Source organism: Toxorhynchites rutilus, chromosome 2 (assembly GCF_029784135.1).
Source record: "Toxorhynchites rutilus septentrionalis strain SRP chromosome 2, ASM2978413v1, whole genome shotgun sequence".
NCBI classification, from domain to species: Eukaryota; Metazoa; Arthropoda; class Insecta; order Diptera; family Culicidae; genus Toxorhynchites; species Toxorhynchites rutilus.
Window position 1 is genome coordinate 217,136,307 of NC_073745.1, and position 24,113 is coordinate 217,160,419.

Consider the following 24,113-nt stretch of genomic DNA (forward strand, 5'->3'; position numbering starts at 1 on the left):
AAGTCCATTCGACGCAGTTGCGAGACAAAAAACTGTTCTTCTCAAAATTTTGACCTGGTCATATCAAAACTTCGAATGTTAAATCACTTTTTCATCAATATAATAATTTAAGCTTAAAATATAACGCTTTGAAATTGACGGACTTGGGAGGTTTTGAAGTGATTTAATTCAATTTTATGTGCTTTTAATGTTCATAATCCTCATACCAAGTAAGAATGGGGCTGTTTATAAGTTATGTTCTGCATTAAACGAGGTAGGGGTAGGGGGGATCGGATAAGTAACATTTGTTTGACTCTTAATACATAAGGAATACAAAAATATGTTAGGGAGGGAGAGAGGATATTTTAAAATATTTTTGCGTTACATAATATATGAGACGAACATATTACTAAGGGCTAACTGTGCCTTTCAGAAGCATCCCTTCATGCATTGTGTAGCAGGGCAAGCACAATCATTCGCCTATTGCTCCAGGACTGTCAAACGAATTTCCAACCCGAAAAAGACGTTTGACAGTGGTCACATTCGAACCTTTCCCTTCCTATTTTTGTATGCCGTTACATTGATTCTTGCCCTTTTTATGACTTCCGCTTTGTATTCTGCTGTCCGCCGAACACCACACTCGAGATCGTATCCAGGTCGCAATCCGAATCAGAAGACATTCCGATTGAGTTGAGTTGAATCGAATTGTATATCTATCGCAGTGATGCCCGTGGTGATGATTGGAAACATGAACTTACGGGGTTTCTCAACCGAACGACTATTTGAAACCCCAACTGAAGGGAGTTGGCAAAATTAACTTTTTCATAAATTTTGATGGTAAATGTAGGTAGCCACAAGGACTCAAAAACTGCCAAAAAATCAATTTTGACAAAATTGGCATTTATGTGGTTTTTTAAACAAACGATTCATATATTTTCTATACTTGGTGTAGTGGAAACCTTTTAAAACTTAACGTAAAAAATATGAAGGGTTGTTTCCGAGATACAACCGCATAGGATCTTCTTCTTCTTCGGTGGCACAACGTTCCTAGAGGAACTTCACTGTCTCAACGCAGTAGTACTTGCGTCATTTTTATTAGTAGGGGGCACATTCGGACACTTTTTTTCCTTGATTTTTAATATCTTTTGTAAACTTAAAAAAAATTGAATTCATCTTGGTTGTCATTTGGACATCAATGTATTAAAAAATTAAAATTTTATGTTATCAACAATTACATCCGTTTCCTCTTATTTCCAGAATATTCTGCATTTTTCTGTTTATCAGTATTTGTCTGAAAGGAAACTGCTTGCTATGAGAGTCAGTAAAAATTCGTGATTTTGCTTTCTTCCGTTTTCGAGTGGTGGTTTTCCGCGCTGAAGTTTTTGGAAAAGGTTCAATATATCCTGTCATTTTGAATCCAGCTAGGATATTACTCAGATTGAAAGAAGCATTATAAGCCGATGCAACTATACCTAAAAGGTCGTGTATAGAAATAGTTTTTCCAGGATGGTTGCGTAGCCAATCGTTCTGGGAAACTGAGAGCTTTTGCTTGAAATAACTGAAACATCCAGCGGTTGTAAACGATTTGTGACATAAGGTGAAAAAGATACATGAATTGTGCAATTTTATCGGCAATATTAAATTATTTCCAAAGTGCAATTGATTTTGATTGATTTTTTGAAATTGATTCGTTTACGTTGCGTTTACGCTACCTTTTTCATATGTTTCAGAACATTGAGAAACAGTTTTCCCGTTATGCAACCGTTAGTTGGGAAATTAGCAAAGACAATGGACCCAGTTGGACCACCTGCGAGCTAGAATCATGAAAATCTTCTATTCGAAACTACACCCAAACTAGCGTTGGCTGAAAACATTTCATCTTTGGCAGAAATAATGCCATTTCGTGTGCTGGAGGGTCAAATGCGCAAATAATGAGCTGTTTTAAAAGCTTAAAAAGAGTTTGTATGTATGCGAACAAACATCTCTTTCTGTTTTCTTTCTCATTTCATTTGGGATTGTGTTTCTCTGTCTGGGCGGTGTATTTGGCAAACTATACGATAAGCTTTCATATGCTTTCATTTAAATGTGTTTCGCTCGCTCATATTGGCTCTAGCATATATATTATACAAATGATATACACATATTGGGGAGTAGAACATTTTCTGTTATTTTTCGGTTCATTTAATGTAATAAATCGGGATGCCATAGCATGTGCTAAAAATTAACTTTGGGTGTAGTTCGATAGCTCTATCCATCTCATCTTCGTTGATGCTGGTTCTATCGGTTTTCTTTTTGTAGTTTCGAACCATCCTAATGGTCTGAGAATCAGACTAAATTGATGTTTGTTAGTAAACAACAATCAGACACAAATTTTATGAGATATTAAACAGTGTCCGAATGTGCCCCGTGAACGATGTCCGAATATGCCCCACCACCATCCGAAGACGAATCATAATTTTATCTAATATATAGACCTTTATTTCCCCGTTGTATGAACGTTTTTTCATTTCATATTAGTTACTAACTGAGGTGGTGTACTTAAATTTCTAAATCGTTCACAAAGGAATTAGGGAAATGCTTACAACTTTAAGCTCAAAGGTTTCGAAATGTGTATGAAAAAGAGCACTGTGTTGTTTTCGTATGTAATAAACGACCAGGAGGGGTTTAAACATATGACAGCTGTTAACTTACTTTTATTTTTAATTTGGTTGAAAATTGTACCATTTAATTTTTACAAGCGTTGTCCGAAACTGCCCCCCTTTCCCCTACTTAGTTCAGATTTCTATGCCAAATGTAACGCCTTGAATGTTTGCACGGTTCATTCGCCTCTAGCCTTGGAAAAGGTATATTTGGCAAATTAGTACTAACTCTCGGCCTTGTGAAAGGCTATTTGGAAAGCCTCGAGGGTCACCGCCGTCCGGTTGCTCGTTGGGTAACTGAAGAATAGTGAATGGCCGTTTGCGATGATTCTTCAGGCTGCTCCGTTTTGTAGTCCATGTTAGTGAATCACCTTGCGTGAATTCAGTTAACATAAAGAGGACAATTCTCTCTAATACTTGCACGCGTTCGACTACAACCTCGTCATCTGGTGTGACCGACCACATTGTTTCGTGAGATTCCTGTGATCTCCACAATCACTATATGACATCCTTTTTAATTTTTTAATTTTTAAAAAAATCTTCAAACGCTAGTTCTCAGTGAAACTTTTTTCGCCTCAACGTAGGTATAACTTACATCATTTTTGTTAAATTAGTTGAGATTTTTTATACCAAACTCACCTTGGGGTTCTGTTTGTTCCCCGCAGAATAATGCGATGATGACGTTCTGTAAGCTTTGCCTTACATCCTCTTTCGGAAATTGCTTCTAAAATGTTAGTTTTCTTGAAGTTCTGGAGCACGTACATACTGAAGAAACTATCGTGGTGATTTCAAAATTTCTGCGATTTCGGACATTCTTTTGTTTTCATTTTTTAGGACCTCGTTCAGTTTGCAGACAACAACTGGGATTTTAATGTGAGAAACGGGCATTTTTTTCGAAAATAAAGTTTAAAATCATAATATAACGCACTGATACCTTCTTCTATATATATAAAAATGGATTTCTGTCTGTCTGTCTGTCTGTCTGATTCTTATAGACTCGGAAACTACTGAAGTGATCAACATGAAAATTGGTATGTAGGGGTTTTTGGAGCCGGGAAAGGTTTTCATGATAGTTTGAGGTCCCTCCCCCTCTCTAAGGGGGGGCTGCCATACAAATTAAAAACAAATTTCTACATTACTTGGGAATTAATCAAGCAAACGAAACTAAATTTGGAATATGAAGGTTTTAGGGTGCAATAAATGATTCTATGGTGGTTAGACTCTCCACCCCCCTCTCTAAGGGGGGGCTGCCATACAAATGAAACACAAATTTCTGCATTACTCTAGAATTAATCAAGCAAATGAAACCTAATTTAGCATGCGAAGGTTTTCGGACGCAACAAATGTTTCTATGATGGTTAGACTATCCGCCCCCTTCTTTAAGGGGGGGGGCTGCCATACAAATGAAACACAAATTTCTGCATTACTCGAGAGTTAATCAAGCAAATGAAACTAAATTTGGCATATTGAGGTTTTGAGGTGCAATAAATGTTTCTATGATGGTTAGACTCTCCACCCTCCTCTCTAAGGGTGGGCTGCCATACAAATGAAACAGAAATTTCTGCATTACACGAGAGTTAATCAAGCAAATGAAAGCAAATTAGGCATATGGAGGTTTTAGGATGCAACAAATGTTTCTATGATGGTTAGACTATCCACCCCCCTCTCTAAGGCATACATTTCTGCATAATTCAAGAACTAATCAAGCAAACTTAACCAAATTTGGCATGTGGAGGTTTTAGGGGGCAAGAAACATTTCTAAAGCGGTTCAACATTTTTCCCACCTTTCTAAGGGGAAAACAATGTCCGATTTGGGTTTCTATTCTATCATATTTTCTGTATAAAACATTTATTCCATGTAACGGAGAAACATGTTATTCACAAGTGGTTGAAAAATCTTGAACGAGAATTGTGTCTGAAAATAATCTGATATTATAATGATGAGTTTTGTTAGAAATACTGGGAATTTTATAGTAAAAGGTAAATTCAACGGTGTCGATTAGAAGATCAATCAATGAACAGTTCTGCGATTGGACCTATGAACTAGCTCATAGTAAGAAAACGTGAATGTTTGAAGGTATTGATAACAAAAAAAAAATTTTGGGCGGGACGAAGTTTGCCGGGTCAGCTAGTAACTGATATAACTGGAACGCACTTTATAGCGGTGCAACAGGTGTTGTTTGTGCTGAGTGACAGATGGATGATTGTTCACACGCATTATTTTTGAAACGGTCGTAATTGTATGGACAACTTTTTGGCATGAATTTTTGACCTTTTTTTCAGGTATTACAATTTTATCAAATTTAACTATTTTTTGTTTGTTTTGTTTGTTTTAAATATTTATTGACGAAAAGAACCAAATCTACTGTCGTTTGACTTTATTTTAGGCATATTTTTTGTGCTGTAACGATCGAGCCAGTATTGTACGGATAAGTGTTTGATACAGTGTAGAAATTCGATCCATCATGTTTTGGTGTTAATTGGTGTGTCACCCAAACATCGAGGTTCTTTTTGAATCCAGCTTTGCGCAAATGGGTTAAAAATGTTTTATGGTCGATATTTAGCTCCAGGGCGATGCTACGACTGCTCGCATGTCAGCTAACTTCAATTATTTCTGTGATTTTATCGACATTTTCGACAACGGGTCTGCCTGTGCGAGGTGCATCTTTCATATCAAAAATGTCTGAACGAAATCGACGAAACCAAAATTGCACGTAATTTGCTGTTGCAGTATCAGCGCCATAAACACTATTCACAATTTCAGTTACCTGTCTGGCATTTTCGTGTTTCACAAAGAAAAAGTGTAAAATGTACCGAATTTTCTCATTGTTGACTTTCATTGATAACACCCTGTAACTCATAACTGAATGGAACAAACAAAAAAACAGCAAATGGGGGTCTCCGTAGCCACATTGGTTGCGCGTTCGCTTAGTAAGCGATCGATCGTGAGTTCAAAACTCAGGGCCCTCATTGACCATCTTTGTGTTGTTACAGAATAGCTACGTCCACGCAACAATCATCAGCGATGGAGATCGATCCACGGTCGAAATAAGATCGATTCATCTATACAACTGCTCTGCTCTGCAAGACACATCGGGTTGCTGTTCTATAAATAACTCAACAATGATCAATTAACTGTCTCCGCTGTCCTGTCTAACTGAATAATGGAAGAACAGAAGGAAAACTTTTACGCCTAAATGGCTACTGTGTAAATGTGTACCATATGCAATGGTATAGAAGGGAATACTCTAACGCTGAAAAATGGCAACTGTGTAAGGTGCTCATTATAAATATGATAAACATGTGACATGTACACGATTAAAATTCGGCTCTGTTACAGCTAAAATGCTAATGAGCCTAAAATAAAAAAAAACAAAAGGGATAAAAAAACAGTGTGAAAGTGTGAAAAGTCACATTTACAACGAGCATAAACATGAAATTGTGCTATATTACGCGAGATATCGATGTTTTTCGACGAGAAATCAACCAGGATCAGGGAGCATGTGATTTTCATGTTGCGTGAGAGGTAGCGAGAGGTTGTGAAACAACCATACACATGAGGGGCTCAGAAGGAAAGGAGTGTAAGTGACATGTTCGATTTTCTTTTCATCGACCCTCTTTTTAAACGGTTTCATTTAGCTTGCCCTGTAATCTGTTTGTATGTTTGTATGTTTGTAACATGTTTGTCTGTAGCGCTGACCCTCATTATATAAATTTGACCCCCTTCCTGTTGACCGATTGTTCTGAAATTTGGAACACACATTTAGCTCTGTAGTCATTATAAAACTGGGTATTTCATGATCTTTAAAATCCAAGATGGCGGCCGCTACAAAATGGCGGATCACATATTTTCTCAAAACCTCATCAATATGGGTTTTCCAAAAACCCAGCAATATGGGTATCAAATAAAAGGGCTTGACTAGTAGAATACGGTTATTTAAGAAAAATGCATATCCAAGATGGCTGCCACTACAGAATGGCGGACTACATATTTTCTCAAAACTTCATTAATATGGGTATAAAATGAAAGGACTTGACTAGTAGAATACGGTTATTTATGATAGATGTAAATCCAAGATGGCTGCCATTACAAAATGGCGGACTACATATTATGTCAAAACTCCGTTAATATGGGTATCAAATTAAAGGGCTTGACTAGTAGAACACAGTTATTTATGAAAAATGCAAATCTATGATGGCTGCCACTATCAAATGACGGGCTGCATATTTTCTCAAAACCCGATTAATATGCGTATCAAATGAAAGGGCTTGAATAGTAGATCACAGTAGATCATGAAAAATCCAAATCTAATATGGTCGCAATCACAAAATAACAAATTACTTTTTTAAACGGTTTTATTTAGCTTGAACTGTTCGTATGTATGTTTGTATGTCTGTAGGGTTTTCCCACATTAATAGAAATTTGACCAATTGGAACTGATCGAATTTATAAAATACCTTTATCTCTGCTGTCATTTTAAAACTGCTTATCTGAAAAAATCCAATTTGGCCACCGCTACAAAATAGCATATCATCTCAAAAAAAAAAAAATAAAATAAAATGTTGATTGAGATATGTGTATCAAACGAACGAACTTGACTTGGAGAACACACTATGTATTTTCTGCAATCTCCTCAATATTGGTATCAAATGCAATTTATTGACTGATAGAATACAGTACGATGGTTTTATTGTAGAGAAATATTCTAATGAAACAGATAATGTACTTAAAATTAGAAAATAAAATAAGTAAAAAAAACTTTTTAAGTAAAACGGTGTAATTGTGATTAAACCTAATAATGTACTAAAAGCTAGTAAATAATTAGGCAAGTAGCAGTTGGCAGTTATCACACCTCTCCTTCATTAGTCTAGGGCATTGATAAGACTAGAATAAAATCGTGGGGCACGATTTCTATAATAAACCCAAATTGGAACATTTTTGCGGCACAATTTTTAACGAAAGAAAAAGTTGATGTAGAGAGAATCGATCAAGTCACTTACACCCCTTTCCTTTCGAGTCCCTCATAATCAATTGACTAAATGTAAATTCATCTAATGATGCCCTTGATATCTTCCCTTAAAATCGACCCGAACTTTCCGGTGAACCCTTGGACATTCCAATAGCTTTGGTATTTCCGGGTGGAACCGGCTCAAACATGTTTCAATTGAAGCGCTTCGATCAGCGCAATCCAAAGTTCATTTTCTTAGACTTCTGACGCTGTTGTTTGTATAGGCATTCCATTGTATGTCTCATGTCTCATATCAGCAATCGTTGCTATCCCTATGAACAGATGAATTGTGTGACGAGATTTGGAAAGGCGATCTATCTCAGTGAGCGTCGATTACATTTCGCTGACAAATCATAGTGTTTGTAAATATTGTGCAATATGAGCCTCGAAACCAACAGGAAGATAAAAATGTAAACTTTCCACGAAGGAGGCTACCAATGATTCATGCTGGACACCAGTTGTCAACGTATGTATTTCCAATATTTTCAAAATGTACAACCGTCACACTGTCACGCACATGGCCCCGGTGGTTTACAAGTACGCATTCGCCGTCCGCTGGAATTCATCGCGGTTGGGAAAGCCCCCGCCTTCAGCGGCATCGGCTTCAGACGATCGGCTGGCGGTAAAGTTTAGTGTCTTTTTCGGATTAATAGTATCAATTCCCCTCCGAAGAGGAGAAACAACAAAAAATCCCTCGCTGCTTGAGTTTGGCTGCCTTCAAGGAAATAACGCGACGGGACCCAGTATGACTGACTGTGGAAAGATATTGGCGCGCTCGCTCGCTCACTAGCTTCGCGCGTTCTGTTGATCTCGCGTGGTGTCTCACCGGTCTCGCCGGTTGTGGCAGCGGCAAATGGTGGTGGTGGTGGTAAGCAGCGATGTTTTGTTGCTGATGATGATGATGATGCTGCTGTTGCTGGATCTGCTGCTATCCGCGATGATGATGCTGCGAGTCCGCGAGGAGCAACTAATTGTATAGAGTGCGGTGATTCTGGACTCAAGCGTTAGTCTATTTGAGAACGTCGCGCGGGTCGGATGCAAACAGTGATGAAAAGTGGCGCTTGCGAATCTTAGAATATAAAGCAGGTGGTTATCGAGATTGAACGGCTGCTGTCTAATTAGGAGCCAGTGGAGCATTCATAGTGGAATTGCAAATTGAAAAAAATTGAAGCACGAAAAAAGCGTGTGAATTCTAGTGTTGTTGGCGCGAAATAATGTTGCTGAAAAGCTGAGAAAGTTTTAAGTTGCTGTGTTGTGTGAGAATCCCACAAGTGATACGGAGAATATTAGAACAATATTTCGTCAACGATAGAGAAGGAGTAAAGTGATAACGTGCGGCTGTTCGGTTTTCGGCACAAAAACTGATAGAAGGTAACGATCGTGGGACTGTTAAAACCGTTTTTACGATGATCTACTGCTTGGTATCATCCAAGAGCATCGTTGAATTTAAACGTAACATTACTGGCTATGTGTGATTACAAAACTATGAGATATCAACATCTCAGTTGAACAAATCAACAAATCAAATCAAAACAAATCAAATTATTTGGGAGTTGAACAGAATAATGTCAATGATGATGGGATTCTTTCGTAATATGTTGTTGTTCCTTTGTGAAAATTTGTAATCAATTGGTATATCCGTTTGTTGAAATGAAGGTTCAATTTTTTCGTTCGCGCGTTTGCATTTCTTTGAAGGGCCATTTTCTAATAGTCCGGAAAATGGCCCTTCAAAGAAATGCAAACGCGCGAACGAAAAAAAATTGAACCTTCATTCAACAAAGTGAAAAGGAGTTGCATGAAGGCTCTCTCGGACATATTTTCGAAAACCCTTTATTACGCAGATGATGCCTGAAAACAGCTAATCGATATTAGGATGGAATCGAACAATGTTCTTTTAGTAATTTATTTATATTATTTTTCTGTTATTCCGTGCATTTTTCAAACTGCGTTCTGCGTTCTTCAAGTATTCCACGATGCGGTTTCGAAAATCAATCCCATATATTTGATTCTCCTTTTTCTAAACTGTTGTACACTCTCAGCAGTCTCAAGCCTTTTCTTTCATGTCATAAAATCAATTCATTAAATCCACTGAGCTTAATGGAAGCTGGCAGTTGATCAGCGAGTAACACGATGAGACCCCACCCGAACCCGACGCTTTACAAACGAAAAGTCCTTTGTCGATCCGATGAGACCGATGGGAAACTAACGGTAAATTCAACGTCAGTTTTTTTTTCTTTCTGTATTACAGTGACTTTCAACACTCTTGGCTGGTTCGTCACTTTTACTTCCATTTTTGGAAGAATGTCGGGGGTGAGAATCGAACTCGTGATCTTTAGCGTGAGAGGTATGAATGTTACCACTACGCCAGATCGCCTCCCTATTCTATTGGCTCAACATGTTCAAAAAATATAATTAAATATGTTTGTATTTAGGCTGGCAAACGTAAATTTGTGTGGAAGTTTTTACAAAACGTTTATGGTGGAGTTAAACCTCTAAGGGGAATAACAATGAAATGCACTGAACAAATAAAAAATAACCCATAAAATCGATATTTCAATAAACAAATCGGGTTCCACTTTTGACGAACGGCAACCAACTCAGCTAAGCATCATCTCAGTAGCTTCATGTCGTTACGGCTCTTTATCTTCCATTAATACGACTCCGCACAATCGCTTATAATGGTTATATATTTGAAATTAAGCGGAAAATGCTGCCGAAGTTAAAGTCTTAATTGATAGTTTCATGTTTATTTCTAAAATAGCATGTGTATTTTATAAAAATGTAAAAAAAGTCTCTCTATGTTTTCAAAACCATATAGAACAAAATCAGATGTGAATGCCAAATTAGGCAGTCTCTATTACATAATTGAAATCACAAAAAAATAGACTTCTTCTTTAAAAGGGTCAGAGCTTTTTTTCTTAAATTTTACAAATTTTTCTGACTCTAAAGCTATAAGACTAATAAAATTTTGATCAAAAGGAAATGTAAGAGATATGTTAAAAATTTAATTAAAAGTATCAAACAAAATTTTCAAAACTTTACACTGAAATACGTTTTCTCATGCAATAGCCAACAAATTGTCAATACATCGGAAGATGGGCTCTTCTACAGGGAACAGCTTTTTCATGTTTTCTTTGAAATAAAAATCAACCCAGCAAACATTAAATCGCATAACAAATGTATATACAGAATCTTAAACACCATATTTTGGGTGGTATATGATGCGCCTAACTAGCATATGCATGCAAAATTGGCGATATACATACATGGTAAATGCTTGCGAATTAGTTCGAATAAACAAAAATCTTATATATGTACCTTATACGATTATTGTCATGCGTATATACGATAATACTATTTTGTCGTTTATTACTGATAAGAAAAAAACAAATGGAGGAAAATAATTGCATAAAGGGTGTGTCACATCAAATTGCATCACGGAAAAAACGCTGTAGAAATTCGCCCAGTAGACCGATCCTTTTGAAAATTTTAGACAGTAAAATAAAAACTATTAAACAACTTTTGGCATTTTCTTTTTATTCATACTTCCAGCCCAAGCCCGTATGCTCGCACCTTCCTCTTTACCCCGTCCATAAGGTTCTGTACAACATCAGGTTGTAGTTTTTTTTGAACAGAAATCCATTTTCTCTTGAAGTCCGCCTCGAATTTGACAACTTTTGGGTTCTTCCGGAAGGCCTGCTTCATAATCGCCCAATATTTCTCTATTGCGCGAAGCTCCGGCGCGTTGGGCGGGTTCATTTCCTTTGGCACGAAGGTGACCCCGTTGGCTTCGTACCATTCTAACACGTCCTTTGAATAGTGGCACGAAGCGAGATCCGGTCAGAAGATGGTCGGGCCCTCGTGCTGCTTCAATAGTGGTAGTTAGCGCTTCTGGAGCATCTATCTTGCACGGCAATCTAAATTATTATTCTTGGGTAGTTTAAACTTTTACAAATGATACGAAAGAAATACAGACAGTAAATTGTTTTCGGACCTGCTGTCATCTACCAGATGGGAGAGATAATTTTTCTTCTCCAAATGTGTCGTCCACCACCAGACGTCGACTATTTACATCCGTCTACCTCGAATTGAATTATATGTTTATACGACTCGCCTAGATCGGTTTTACGATAGTTTTTTTATCATAAAATCGATGCCTCTTATACTGAATTACGACTTATTCTGTAGTGAAAAACAAATTAATGTTTTTCGTATTCTATATGGTATTGGACATGCACAATTTATACTTTAATACTATTTTTTTTTATATGAGCGGCTCAAAATGAAAGGGGTGTTAGTGACATCACCGATTTCTCTACATCGACTCTCTCTTTTGGTCATAACTTAGCTGCAAACACATTCCCAGCTATATTTGACAATGTGGATGATAGACCAGAACTTCATCTATCGGATTCTATAGCAAACTCAGATTGGAACGTTTTTGCAGTTGAGTTATTAACTGAAGAAAAAGTTGATGAAGAGAAATCGATCAAATCACTTACACCCCTTTCATTCTGAGCCCCTCATATATTATATGAATGTAATTCGATCCCACTTTATATATGTCTTTAAATATGCAAAGTTATTCGATCTAATGTTTGCTGGGAATTAATCCTAATTTTGTTTGAAGTGCAATTGAGTGTAGTCGGAAAAGTTAACACCTTACGGTAGTATTAAATTTGAGCATGGGTGTAAAGTGTATCGTTTTCCGCCTTATTTCTTTCTATGTGAACACACAGAATAATCCTTGCTTTTTACATAAAAACAGTGTCGCATTGCATGGAGATTTCTATTGAGTTTTTCCTCTAGCATGGGTGATAACTTTTGTTTGTACTGATTACCGATATCTATTTTTTATAGAAGCACCGTTTTGGTTCGTGGAAAGGTTCACTAGACATTAAGATTCATTTTAAAAGTGTGAATTGTTGAATAAAGTATAAGACTAGGAATGTTCCTCGATGTGGTGGCTGAGAGCAGACAAACGACCGCAAAGGGCTAAAATATTGACTTTTGTCAAAGACGCCATTTTTTTTAGCTCTTATAGACATTGAATTGCATGGGATTTTTGCATGAATACTCCTGAAAAACTAATGTTTCTCGTAACAGTTTTGTGTGTAAATTCTCGGGATTGACATTTCAAAAATTTCAAAGAAAACACGAAAAAGTTGTTAGAAAAACTATAATTTTAACTCAAAAACCAAAAATTTCAGTCAGAGAATGAAATGTACAAAATTTTTCAAGTATTCATTAAAAATGTCAAATAATGAAAAAAAAATACATTAAATGGCTTGCCCAAACATACAACACCGAGTTTCACTCTTGGTGCACTAAAATTACAGTGAAATTACTCGATGTGTGACCCATCGAAGCGTTTTCATTTGGCCCGCTTTATTGGAAGTTAAATCGTGAAATGAAATGGATGACTTGTTGGTTATTGTATGGGCTATATTTTTGACAATAAAAATAAACAGATTTTGAGAAAAATGAATTTAAATTTTTGAAAAAAAATTTCAGTGTTATTTTTTAATTTTTTGTTCCAAACATGATTCAATTAAAATTTAAAAAATTAAATTAAAAAAATTAAAAAATAACCTATTTTTTTAGATTTCAAGTATGTATGCAAATCAAATGGCCAATGTTTTTACACACACAACGTTTCACTGCGATTTGATATGCTTCCGCCAATGGCCAGACGAGTTGGCATGAAATTCGTCTTTTATACAACCTTCAGATTTAATGTCTAAGAATGTTCCACTAATATGATATTTATTATTATCGAACTATATGCAATATTCTGAATAATGTGAATCAAATAATTGACAAATATTAAAAAGACTAATAGATTAATCTCGATTTACTCCTGATTGAGCCTGAAATACTGGTAGCGATTGTTGAAACAACGTAAAGGTTTTTAGATTCCTCTCAAAGTGAAAAGAATTTTTTGAAAAAAAAACATAAAACCAACCGTTAATGCGACATCCGGTGACAAAATTTACATATATTCGAACAGTGTCGGTGGTGTCCACAAAATGTAAGTAATTGATGCAGAACAGGTGTAAACTTTTCATTGTGAACCAAAAAGTAATTTGTGCGAATAATGAATCATAAAAATGATCCATAAAATCGATATTTGTTTACCGTCCGATTTAAGTGAGATATCAGTAAACAATGTGCTCCCTTGGCCGAGTGGTTAGCGTCATAACTAACATGCCGGGTGTTCGGGTTCGATTCCCGTTCTGGTCGGGGGAATTTTTCGTCAAAGAAATTTCCTCCGACTTGCACTGTGATCACGCGTATTCTAGAGCTTGCCACTCAGAATGCATTCAAGGCGTGTTATTTGGCATAGAAATCTCAACTAAGTACTAATAAAAATGACGCAAGTAATACTACGTTGAGACGGCGAAGTTCCTCTAGGAACGTTAGTGCCATTGAAGAAGAAGAAGATCAGTAAACAAATCCAGCGATTTCTGGTCAGCTAGAGGTTGTGCTTTAACACGTTGAGCCCCGTGTCGGTCTCTGAGGGCCGTCAAAAGTTAGTCACTGGGACTGACAGTAACAAAATAAGATAATAAAAAAACATGATTTGTTTTCAAATGTTTTACGATATATGGCTACTTTCTAGCCGAATTTCTGGCTATTTCATTTTTATACAATAAATATCATTGGAAGCGGGGACCGACACCGATATTGCACAAATGCTTTTGATGCGGACTGAACGGAAAGCTCAGCACGAAAAATCCGGGGATCAATGGGTTAAACGGGCCGGTGGCCGACTCGGGTCGCATCACTTCGTTGATTTTATGCTGTCTCGGCATAAAAACCAATGGATGGGACCCAGTTCAATCGCTTTCATAGCTATATTTGTTTTAGAATCAAAATTAGCAACATCAATTGCAATCGCAAGTGGAATTTTAATTCGTCGAATTGATGAAAAAATTATCATGTGATACTGTTTAAAGAATCACAAATCTTCTTTTGAACATTCGATACAAACGTTGAATATTTACTGTTTTGTTCGTTGAAGGTGAGAAGCAAACAACTCCGTGGCCTCTGCCAGCCCCAGAACGACGTTTATCTCTAGCATTCTTGCTTTCCTAATTATTTCCGAAAACAATTGTAGTTGTCATTCGGCTTGTAATAGTTTCTACGTATGGCGGTTGGAGTGTAATTTCTTGACATTAATGTGTTTTTACCGTAAATTAGAGCGAAGTGAACAACGCGTCACCGTTGTCACATACTGCACTGAGAATCGTTGGGTTTCAATTATTCTCATTATTTTCATGCGGCCTTTTGGACGTCGTGCTTTCGAAGAGCAAGGTGCGATTTAGAATTACTCTTGCTTAATTGTAATTTTTTCATCCGGTGTTTTGAGGATGACATAGATGCATGAAACGCCTGGTTGCATTTTCAACGGTTCATTTTCATCTCGCTTTCAACTGAGCTTAGGACATCGATGGAAACAAAAACGAAAAATTCCACAGAGGACTCGCAAAGCCATAGTTTACATAGGTTGACAATGTGAAATTCCTACCACAAAAGGGTATCAAAAATTAAAATTTAAGCCTCTTGATAAAACTGGTGTTACTATAAGGTCACGCCAGAGTCATCAAATGCGTGGGTTTTCCAAAATTTATGTGAAATTTGGTCTTATCGTTTCTTTAATGTTACAATTAGCGAAAGGATACAAGAATTCGAACGGAGACATGCAGCTACATGGATTTGTTCATAGAAGCGTATGGTGCAACTGCTTTTGAAAGAGAAGGTTTCATTATAAATAGCAGGACTCGACAAGGTCATATTCAACTAAAACTCTACATGTTTCATTGAAGTAAAATGGTTATAATCTGACGCGGTCAGGTCTGGGAATAAGGCGGTTGCGATAACGTTTCCCAGTTATGAATTTATTGTGTCCTTCGCGGCTTTAACTGTGTGCGCCGGTGCATTGTCATGCTGTAATATCACTTTACCGTGTTTTCGGCCCCATTCGGACCCTTTTTTCCATCAATGCAAAGTCTGACTGTATCATTTGTCGTCGGTAAAGATCAGTATTCTCATTTTCATCCGGTTTTAGTAGCACATTGCACACCATACCCTCCTGGTCCTACCACACACGCACACGCAGAGCATCATCTGTCGGTCGAAATTGAAGAAACTTTCGAATTACTGAAACCATTTCTCACATGTCACTGCTGGAGCATTTTCCCCATATGTAAAAGCAAACGATGTGCTTCGACCGCACTCTTTATTCCGAACGAAGTTCGACTTTTTTGAGTTATTTTGTTTTGTTTTTTTTGCAGAACGACACTAACATATTTTTGAAGTATAAAGTCAAATGAAAAAAAATATGTCAAATCGGAGGAATGCATTCAACTTTGCTAGCAATATTTAAAACATCAACCGGACAATTTTAACTTGTACACGTGGTGGATGGATACTTCTGGAAAATGCGAAAAATTGTTTCAAATTGGGAACTAGGAATTGGGAATGACAGAGGAATTGAACAGAATAAGTAAAGAAATTCTTCACTAATAAGAATGTCATTATTTCCTGAAATCTTGAAGAGAATCCGATAAGAGGTGTAGTTTTGGTAAGCAATTTTGTGGATCTATCTATCGAATACATCCTAGGAGAATCGTAATGTAAAGCATTTCGCATTACGTATCCCTGATCCGTGAATGGTTTGAATTATTGAAAATTGGAAGCATTTTCATTTTTTAATTTATTTGTTTTTTGACATTTCTATACTTTTCTTTTCTCTGCTGTCGAATAACTAATGTAGCATAAAGGCTGATTTTTTATATATTCCTGAGAATCAGTCGCACGCGAATCGCTTACATGAAATGTAAATGCAGGGTTCGTTGTAACGACACTGTGTTGAGAGAAAATATTGCATTTTATGCTCCGCCAGTTCAAAACTTATTGGATATAAATAAGCCATTCGTGATTTCAAATACACAAACTCACTCCCGCTAGTGAGCAGACGAAATTATTTTGTATCGATGGAGTTGTTCACGAAAAATATGACACATAACGATGCAATTTTGTTCGGTGGAAGCAACGCGTCGATTTCCTTGTCGTATGGTTGAGAGCGCTTCTATCTTTTTTCTTCGGTATTTTTGCATCACACGCACACATGGTTGTTTTTTTTCATGCGCATCAAAGGAGATTTATTTTATCAAGAAATTTGGAATAATCGTACTGGTGTAACGCTTGTGACCGAACGTGTTCCAACTGTAGAAACGATCGCCGAGACAGCGTGTGCGTTGAAAACACAGTGCGACACGTGCATTGACGTAAGGAAACAAATTGCGACACATGACCAGCTTGGGTATGGCGGAGGACAAGAATTGATTATCCATCAACCATTTTCAACTAATTCTACAATACCACGCAAGCCGTGGGCCCTTATTATCTTCAGAGTGCTCAATACCCACGAAATATGTGTTTACTGTTTCTCTCTTCTGATTTGTTGTCACGTTGCGTCGAGAAAGAGATAGAGAAGGGTATAATTTGGATGGTCCAGCTATCCAAAGTTAGTTGGGGGAACGCAAAGCTTCGCCGAACTGCCGATTACGGACGTTTTCAAATGTTTTCTACAATTGACGATGTATCTTTAATTCCAATAAATCAGATCATCTTCAAGTATGTGTGCCTTTTTTGACAGTTTGAGAAAGACTCCAAGATTTTAGTTGTCACCCGTTATTGAAAGAAACAAAATAGGAACTATAGAAATGGGAAACGTTCCCAACGATGTTGGTCTTCCTGCTTCTGCCGTCGTATTATTGAAATCGGAATCGGAATCCAATTCTGATTTGAAATTGTGTTGTAGAAAAACACAACAATATACACAACTCAGTTTGACAGCCTGAAACCAGGAGAACAATAAATCTCACTCATGAACCCGATTTTTTTTTATTATTTCTGTGTCAGGTTAGCACTAACTCAAGTTTAAAAACGAATTCGTTATTACTGAGATTTTTATGAACGCCTTTACACCAGTATTGTTTCTTGTGGAATTGAAACTTTTTGTTTAATCACAGATTTCTCGTTAAGTACATGCTTTCGTGCAGACAGTTGTTTGTGCTTTATGTCTATGGAGTTTCCAGAAATTTACGGATGACTTTTTCGAATCTGAGCGGAATCTTTCTGATTTTAACATGTTCTTGTCGATAATTTGATATTTCTCAATAATGGTAAAGCTTTTACCTCGAAAAATCGCCTTCCATTCTGATAACTGAATGCGAAGTAAACAAAAAAATTAGTACATATATGAGATAGTTTTAATCGGATCATCTCATTTAAGCTCGATAGATTAGCATAAAGCATATCGAAAACCGAATTGGATCAGCGAAAATAGCGTGTCGTCTGTTTGGTGGGGTAAAAGAGATGCTGTGTATTTTGAGTAGACGAGCTCTACGGATGTTTGCTGTCAGCAGTTTATGAAATTGGGGAAGGGAATCAAAGAGAAGGTCGGGATGGCGTAATGTCCCCTGTACTAAATAGCTTCCACATTCAGTAACAACAAATTTAGTTGAAATTGGAACAACTAGAAGTTCTATGGATATAGAATTATGAGTCTATTGTAGAGTTGATACAATAGGATGGAAATAGAATGGAAATTTGAGTTATTGTAGTACATTCTGGACATGGCATATATATATTCAGAAATAGCTCACAACAAAAAACATCGAATACAAACTCCTTCATTGACAGTCCAATGTACGATAACTATCCGTCAGAGACCTTGGCATCCAAATTGTGAACGGTTAAAGCCTAACTTGGTTCCATTGACCAATTCACGAAAACACCTCATTACCGTTTTATTATTCAAGACGACTGCGTTAATTTTAAAAATCTGCAAGGCGATAGTTTTATTTCTCTTTTAAATGTGGGCATCAAATGTTAACTAATACATCATCTGAACGGGTTTTGTTTACCACGTTTCCATTCAAATAAATAACTGACTAACAGCAATGTTTGCGAATTTGTTTGCATGACCCGCAATGGCGTCGACTGAACATTGACACGAGCTATAAAGAAACCACCGGCATCTCATGCCCAAAATCACCATGATGCCGCTGCTTCTTCTGGCGGCTGTGGAGGATGACGAATAGTGGGTATCCCCAAGAAACAAACTTTCCATTCCATTCGGCTAGACATGAACGCAACGCCATTTGATAGTAACAGCTGATCGAGCCCCTCACCTGGTTACATTTCCAAACGCATTACTTTTTCTCTCTTCCACTGAATCCGCTGCAGAAAATTCCCCAACCACCTTTTAATTGATATTTCACGCAACAGGTTTTGTTGATGGCTCTGTTGAGGGTGGGCCCGACTACCGATCGACCGTCTCGCGGATGGGGCCAAAGCGCTATTGATTTATTCTCGGTTACGTCTTTTTGATTAGCATTTTAATCAGCTTCGCGATGCGCTGACGTTCGTTTGGTCCGTAGAATGATCAACACGTGTGCAGGACTCTCCCAACAGCCACTGGCATGAGTCAATGTTTTGGAAGTAGAATGATGAGCACTCGCATGAGATTTGTGGGATTTTATGTACTTTTTATTCTTAAAGACTGTCATTAAAATATCTTGGCAAACAACAATAAGTGCTGGTTTAGTGGACTCATGCACACTTGTGCATCGAAGCTTGATCATTAGGATAAAAGCGACAGTCGAAGTATAGGTTTGAAGTGCGCCTTTTATCATTATTAATTAATCAAATCGCTGTGGGCACCATAAAATATGGCGTTTCAAAAACCGAATCAACGATGATATCTTTATGTTCATCTCTTCTTTAGCGTGGAACGATTCAGTTGTGGTTTGAAAATTGCGTGACAAAGTACAACTGGAAAATATATTCCTCTGTGCGTTTTTCCCGTCACACAGAACCATTCTCCACTTCTAAGCCAATTACATCTATTCACGATTACGAGCGCAAAAGATGGTTATGATGACAGGGTTGAGTGACTGTGATGCACAAGATACCAGTTCTCTTCGCGTTATTGCAGATGTGTGCTGCGAAATTACAACTATATGGTGGTAGCTAACGTGTTCTATTTTTTTCTCCCATTCTCTTCCTCCACCCCCAGGACCCACTTGTGGCAGTTGAAAGACCAAAGAACCAGGAATGACAAACAAAGAGCATCCTCAATGCAACGGCTCGCAGCCGCTGGCGAATCTCAAAAATGGCATCAGCAACGATGCATTGTCCGTGTCCAGCTACAAGGGCTCGAAGGACATACTGAACGTAAAGTTCAACAAAGCACCAGAAAAAGCTAACAACCTGAGCAATACCAAACCAGTATCATACTTCCAGCTGGTAAGAGAGATCGTCCGTTGCCGATAAAGCGAAATTCCCCCATAACAATCATTTAGGAATCTGAAGCACTTTTTTACGTTTCTAATCCACAGTTTCGTTTCGCCACTTGGTGGGAAATAGGTGGCACAATTCTGGGTGTCATATTGGCGTCGTTTGCATCGTTAGGGTTGCCCTACGGAGTCATATTGTACGGGGAGTTCACAACGCTGCTGGTGGATCGAACCCACGGAATAGGGAAGTCCACCGATACAGCCATTCTGTCGATATTCGGTGGTGGTCAAGTGCTGTAAGTAGAAGTTTTAATTGTGAAAATATTATAGATGAACGAATTGATTTCAGATTAGGTCTCCAGTCAATTGATATTAAAATTTCATAACGAGATGTTACAAAAAATAGCTATTTATTTAATATAAATTTGTTTTTTCTCTGTTGTTCGCATCAATGGGCTTCCAAATTGTAATTTAATTCAATAACTCTACGCGTCTGTTTGCGACACAGATATTCAAATAGCATTTTCGCAGAAACCAATTCATCTTTTTTTGAACTTTGGTTGCACCAGGCATATTATTTTTTTGTGTCCCATACTAAATTTATTGCAAACCTTAGAAAATCTACACACTCCAACGATTTTTTTTAATTTTTGCAATACACATTTACATGAAACAGCTGTTAAATTTTGATTTGAAAAAAAAGTTTTATCTGCAATCTGCGAAGATCTATGTTATGCTTAAGCATATGCTGTAAGTATCAAAGTTTTCAGCATCAGATTCAAAATACACAATCAGAATCCAAATTCCAGATTCAAATTTAGAATCTAGATTCAAAATCCAGATTTCGGATTCCTCATTCAGATACATATTTCAAGTATATATCCCAGATTCAGAATCTTTATTCAAAACCCAGATTCAGAATTTTGTTTCAGAATCCATATTCATAATTCAAATTCAAAATTTAGATGCATAATCCAAATACAACATTATATTTAGAATCCAAAATTCCAAATTCCAAATTCCAAATTCCAGATACAGATACATAATCCAAGTTGAAATTCCAAAATCAGATTCCTGATTAAGATTCCTAATTCAGAATTTTGGTTTTGATTCCAGATTAGGATTCCAAATTCAGAATCTGCAACACACAATCAGAATCCAGATTAGAACTCAGATTTGGAATCCAGATTCAGAATCCAAATTTCAGATTCTTCATTCAGATACACATTCCAAGTTTGTATTCCAACTTCAGAATCTATATTCATAATCCAGATTCAGAATCCAAATTCAAAATCCAGATTCAGAATCCAGATATAGAATTATATTTAGAATCCAAAATTCAGATTCCAGATTCCAATTTCCAAATTTCAGATTACAGATACACGATTCAGATACATGATCCAAGTTTGGATTCTAAAATAAGATTCCTGATAAAGATTCTAGATTCAGATTTTTGATTTAGATTTCAGCTTCAGAATCCTATTTTTTTAAGATAGATTACAACAAATTATACGCCTTCAGTAAGAACAAATCTCTTTGAAGGAAGTATACTATCCTATTCTGAAATTAGTTCAAAAACTTATTCATAACACAATTTCAACTGTTTCTATGATTTATGTTATAAATGACACGCTATGAGACTATGGTTGGTCAAAAACATTATAATGAGGGATGATGACTTGGCGTATCGGTTGACAGCTACGGGTGTGCGGTTTACATAAGCAGGAAGTGATTGCGGTTGAGATGTTTCCTGGCAAAGATGGGAGTTCCGCTTGGCCTTCGCGCCAGGAAGTAGTACAACCGACGGATGTCCACGACGTATAAAGGACGGGATTGTATCACGAAGATGCATCAGCAGATGACCTAGTTGCAGGTTGGGCGGTGTCCACGGCACAGAAGAGGCACAATCAAGGATGAAAATCTTCAATCGTGTTCGTTGTCCGCGTGAAGAATTACTCAGGCAGGACTGAAGTATTTGACGGATGATGTACATTGCGCAGACGAGACATGATCGAGGAAGGGAGTTCTAGAATTGTTTAGGCTATTCAGAATCCAAATTCGGGATACACAATCAGAATCCAGATTCCGAACTCAGATTTAGAATCCAGATTCAGAATCTATATTCAGAATCCACACCCAGAATCAAAATTTAGAATTTTGATACATAATCCAAATTCAAAATTCAGATGATCCAAGTTTAGATTCCAAAATAATATTCCTGATAAAGATTCCAGATTCCGATTTTTGATTTAAATTCTATATTCAGAATCCGACTTCAGAATCCAGATTCAGAATACACATTCAGAATACACAATCAGAAACCAGATCCAGAACTCAGATTTAGAATCCAGATACAGAATCCAAATTTCAGATTCCACATTCAGATACATGTTCCAAGTTTAGAATACAGATTCAGAATCCAGACCCAGAATCCTGACTTAGAATCAAGATTCAGTATTTTGATTTTGATTCAAAATCCAGATACAAAATGAGATTTAGAATTCAAAATACAAATTTCAGATTCCAAGTTCCAAATTCCAAATTCCAGATTCAGATACATGATCCAAGCTTAGATTCCAAAATCAGATTCCTGATTAAGATTCCAGATTCAGATTTTTGATTTAGATTTCAGATTCAAAATCCAAATTCAGAATCCAAATTCAGAATCCACATTCAGAATACACAATCAGAATCCAGATTAGAACTCAGATTTAGAATCCAGATTAAGAATCCAAATTTCAGATTCCACATTCAGACACTTCTATATTCCAGCTTCAGAATGCATATTTGGAATCCATTTTCAGAATCCAAGTTCAAAATACAGATTCAGAATTCAGGTACAGAATTAAATTTTGAAGCCAAAATTCAGATACCAGATGCCAAATTCCAAATTTCAGATTCAGATACATGATTCAAGTCTAGATTTCAAAATCAGATTCCTGATTTTATGTTCAAATTTTAGATTTAGATTCCACATTTAGAATCGAGATTCAGAAGTCAAATTTGGATTCCAGAATCTGAAAACAGATTTTGATTCTAAATGAAGATTCGAGATACAGATTCCAGATTCAGATTAAAGATTTGTATTCCAAACAAATTGGGAGTCCACACTACAGATTCCAGGTTCTGAATTCAGATTGAATTCTAGAAAAAAATCCTAATTGAGGATCCAAATTTAGATTTCAGATTTTGAATCCAGATTTAGATTCCTTATTCAGAAAACAGTTTCCAGATTGAGATTCTATATTGAGATTCCTGATTCAGAATACAGATTTTAACTTCAGACTCCGGATTCTGATTCCAGTTTCAGGCTCCAGATTTAAATTCCAGATAAGTTTCCTGATGCAGAATACAATTTTCAGATTCTCAATTCAGATCCAAGTTCCAGATTCAGATTACTGATTCAGACTCCAAACTAAGACGACAAACTAAGATTCTAGATTGAGATTTTGATTCAGGAAACAGATTCCAGGTTGAGATTCTAGACTAAGACTCCTGATTCAGAATAGAGATTCCCGATACAGTCTTCAGATTTAGATTCTAGATGAAGATTCGAGAAACAGTTTTCTGATTCAGACTAAAGAATTATATTCCAAAGTCAAATTCCACACAAATATACCGTATTCAGAATACGTATTCCAGATTCTGAATTCATATTCAATTCCAGATTCAAAATCCTAATTGAGGATCCAAATTAAGATTCTAGATTTTGAATCCAGATTTAGATTCCTGATTCAGAATATAGTTTCCAGATTTAGATTCCAAATGAGGTTCCTGATTCAGAAGACAAATGTCAGACTCTCAATCCAGATCCAAATTCCAGATTTAGATTACTGAATCAGACCTCAAATTAAAATTCCAGATTGAGATTCCTGATTCAGAATACAGATTCTAGATTAAATTTCCAGAATAAGACTTCTGATCCAGACTCCAGACTTAGATTCCAGATACAGATTCATGTTTCTGCCTAAATATTTATATTCCAATTTCAGATTCCACACTAAGATTTCTGTTTCAAAACACAGATTCAGGTTTTGAATTCAGATAAAATTTCAGATTCATATTAATGATTCAGACTCCATATTTAGAATAGATTCCTGATTGAGATTCCAGATTCAAACTCCAGACTTAGACTCCAGATTTAGTTTCCAGATTGTGGATCCTGATTTAGACTC

General features: G+C 36.7%; 1 protein-coding gene across 5 annotated transcripts in view; it reads left to right on the forward strand.

Annotated features, from left to right (window-relative positions):
* The window catches only part of LOC129768358 (multidrug resistance protein homolog 49), a 104,480-nt gene that overhangs the window by 65,856 nt on the left and 14,511 nt on the right, over positions 1-24,113 (forward strand). For 4 of the 5 annotated variants that reach the window (XM_055769956.1, XM_055769954.1, XM_055769958.1 and 1 more), the window contains 2 exons: positions 19,719-19,948; positions 20,041-20,234. In XM_055769956.1, the coding sequence (XP_055625931.1) occupies positions 19,757-19,948; positions 20,041-20,234 (386 nt within the window). In that variant the 5' untranslated portion in view covers positions 19,719-19,756. Of the gene's footprint in view, positions 1-8,626; positions 8,999-19,718; positions 19,949-20,040; positions 20,235-24,113 lie in introns of those variants that run through there. The other variant, XM_055769955.1, reaches the window with a different exon arrangement.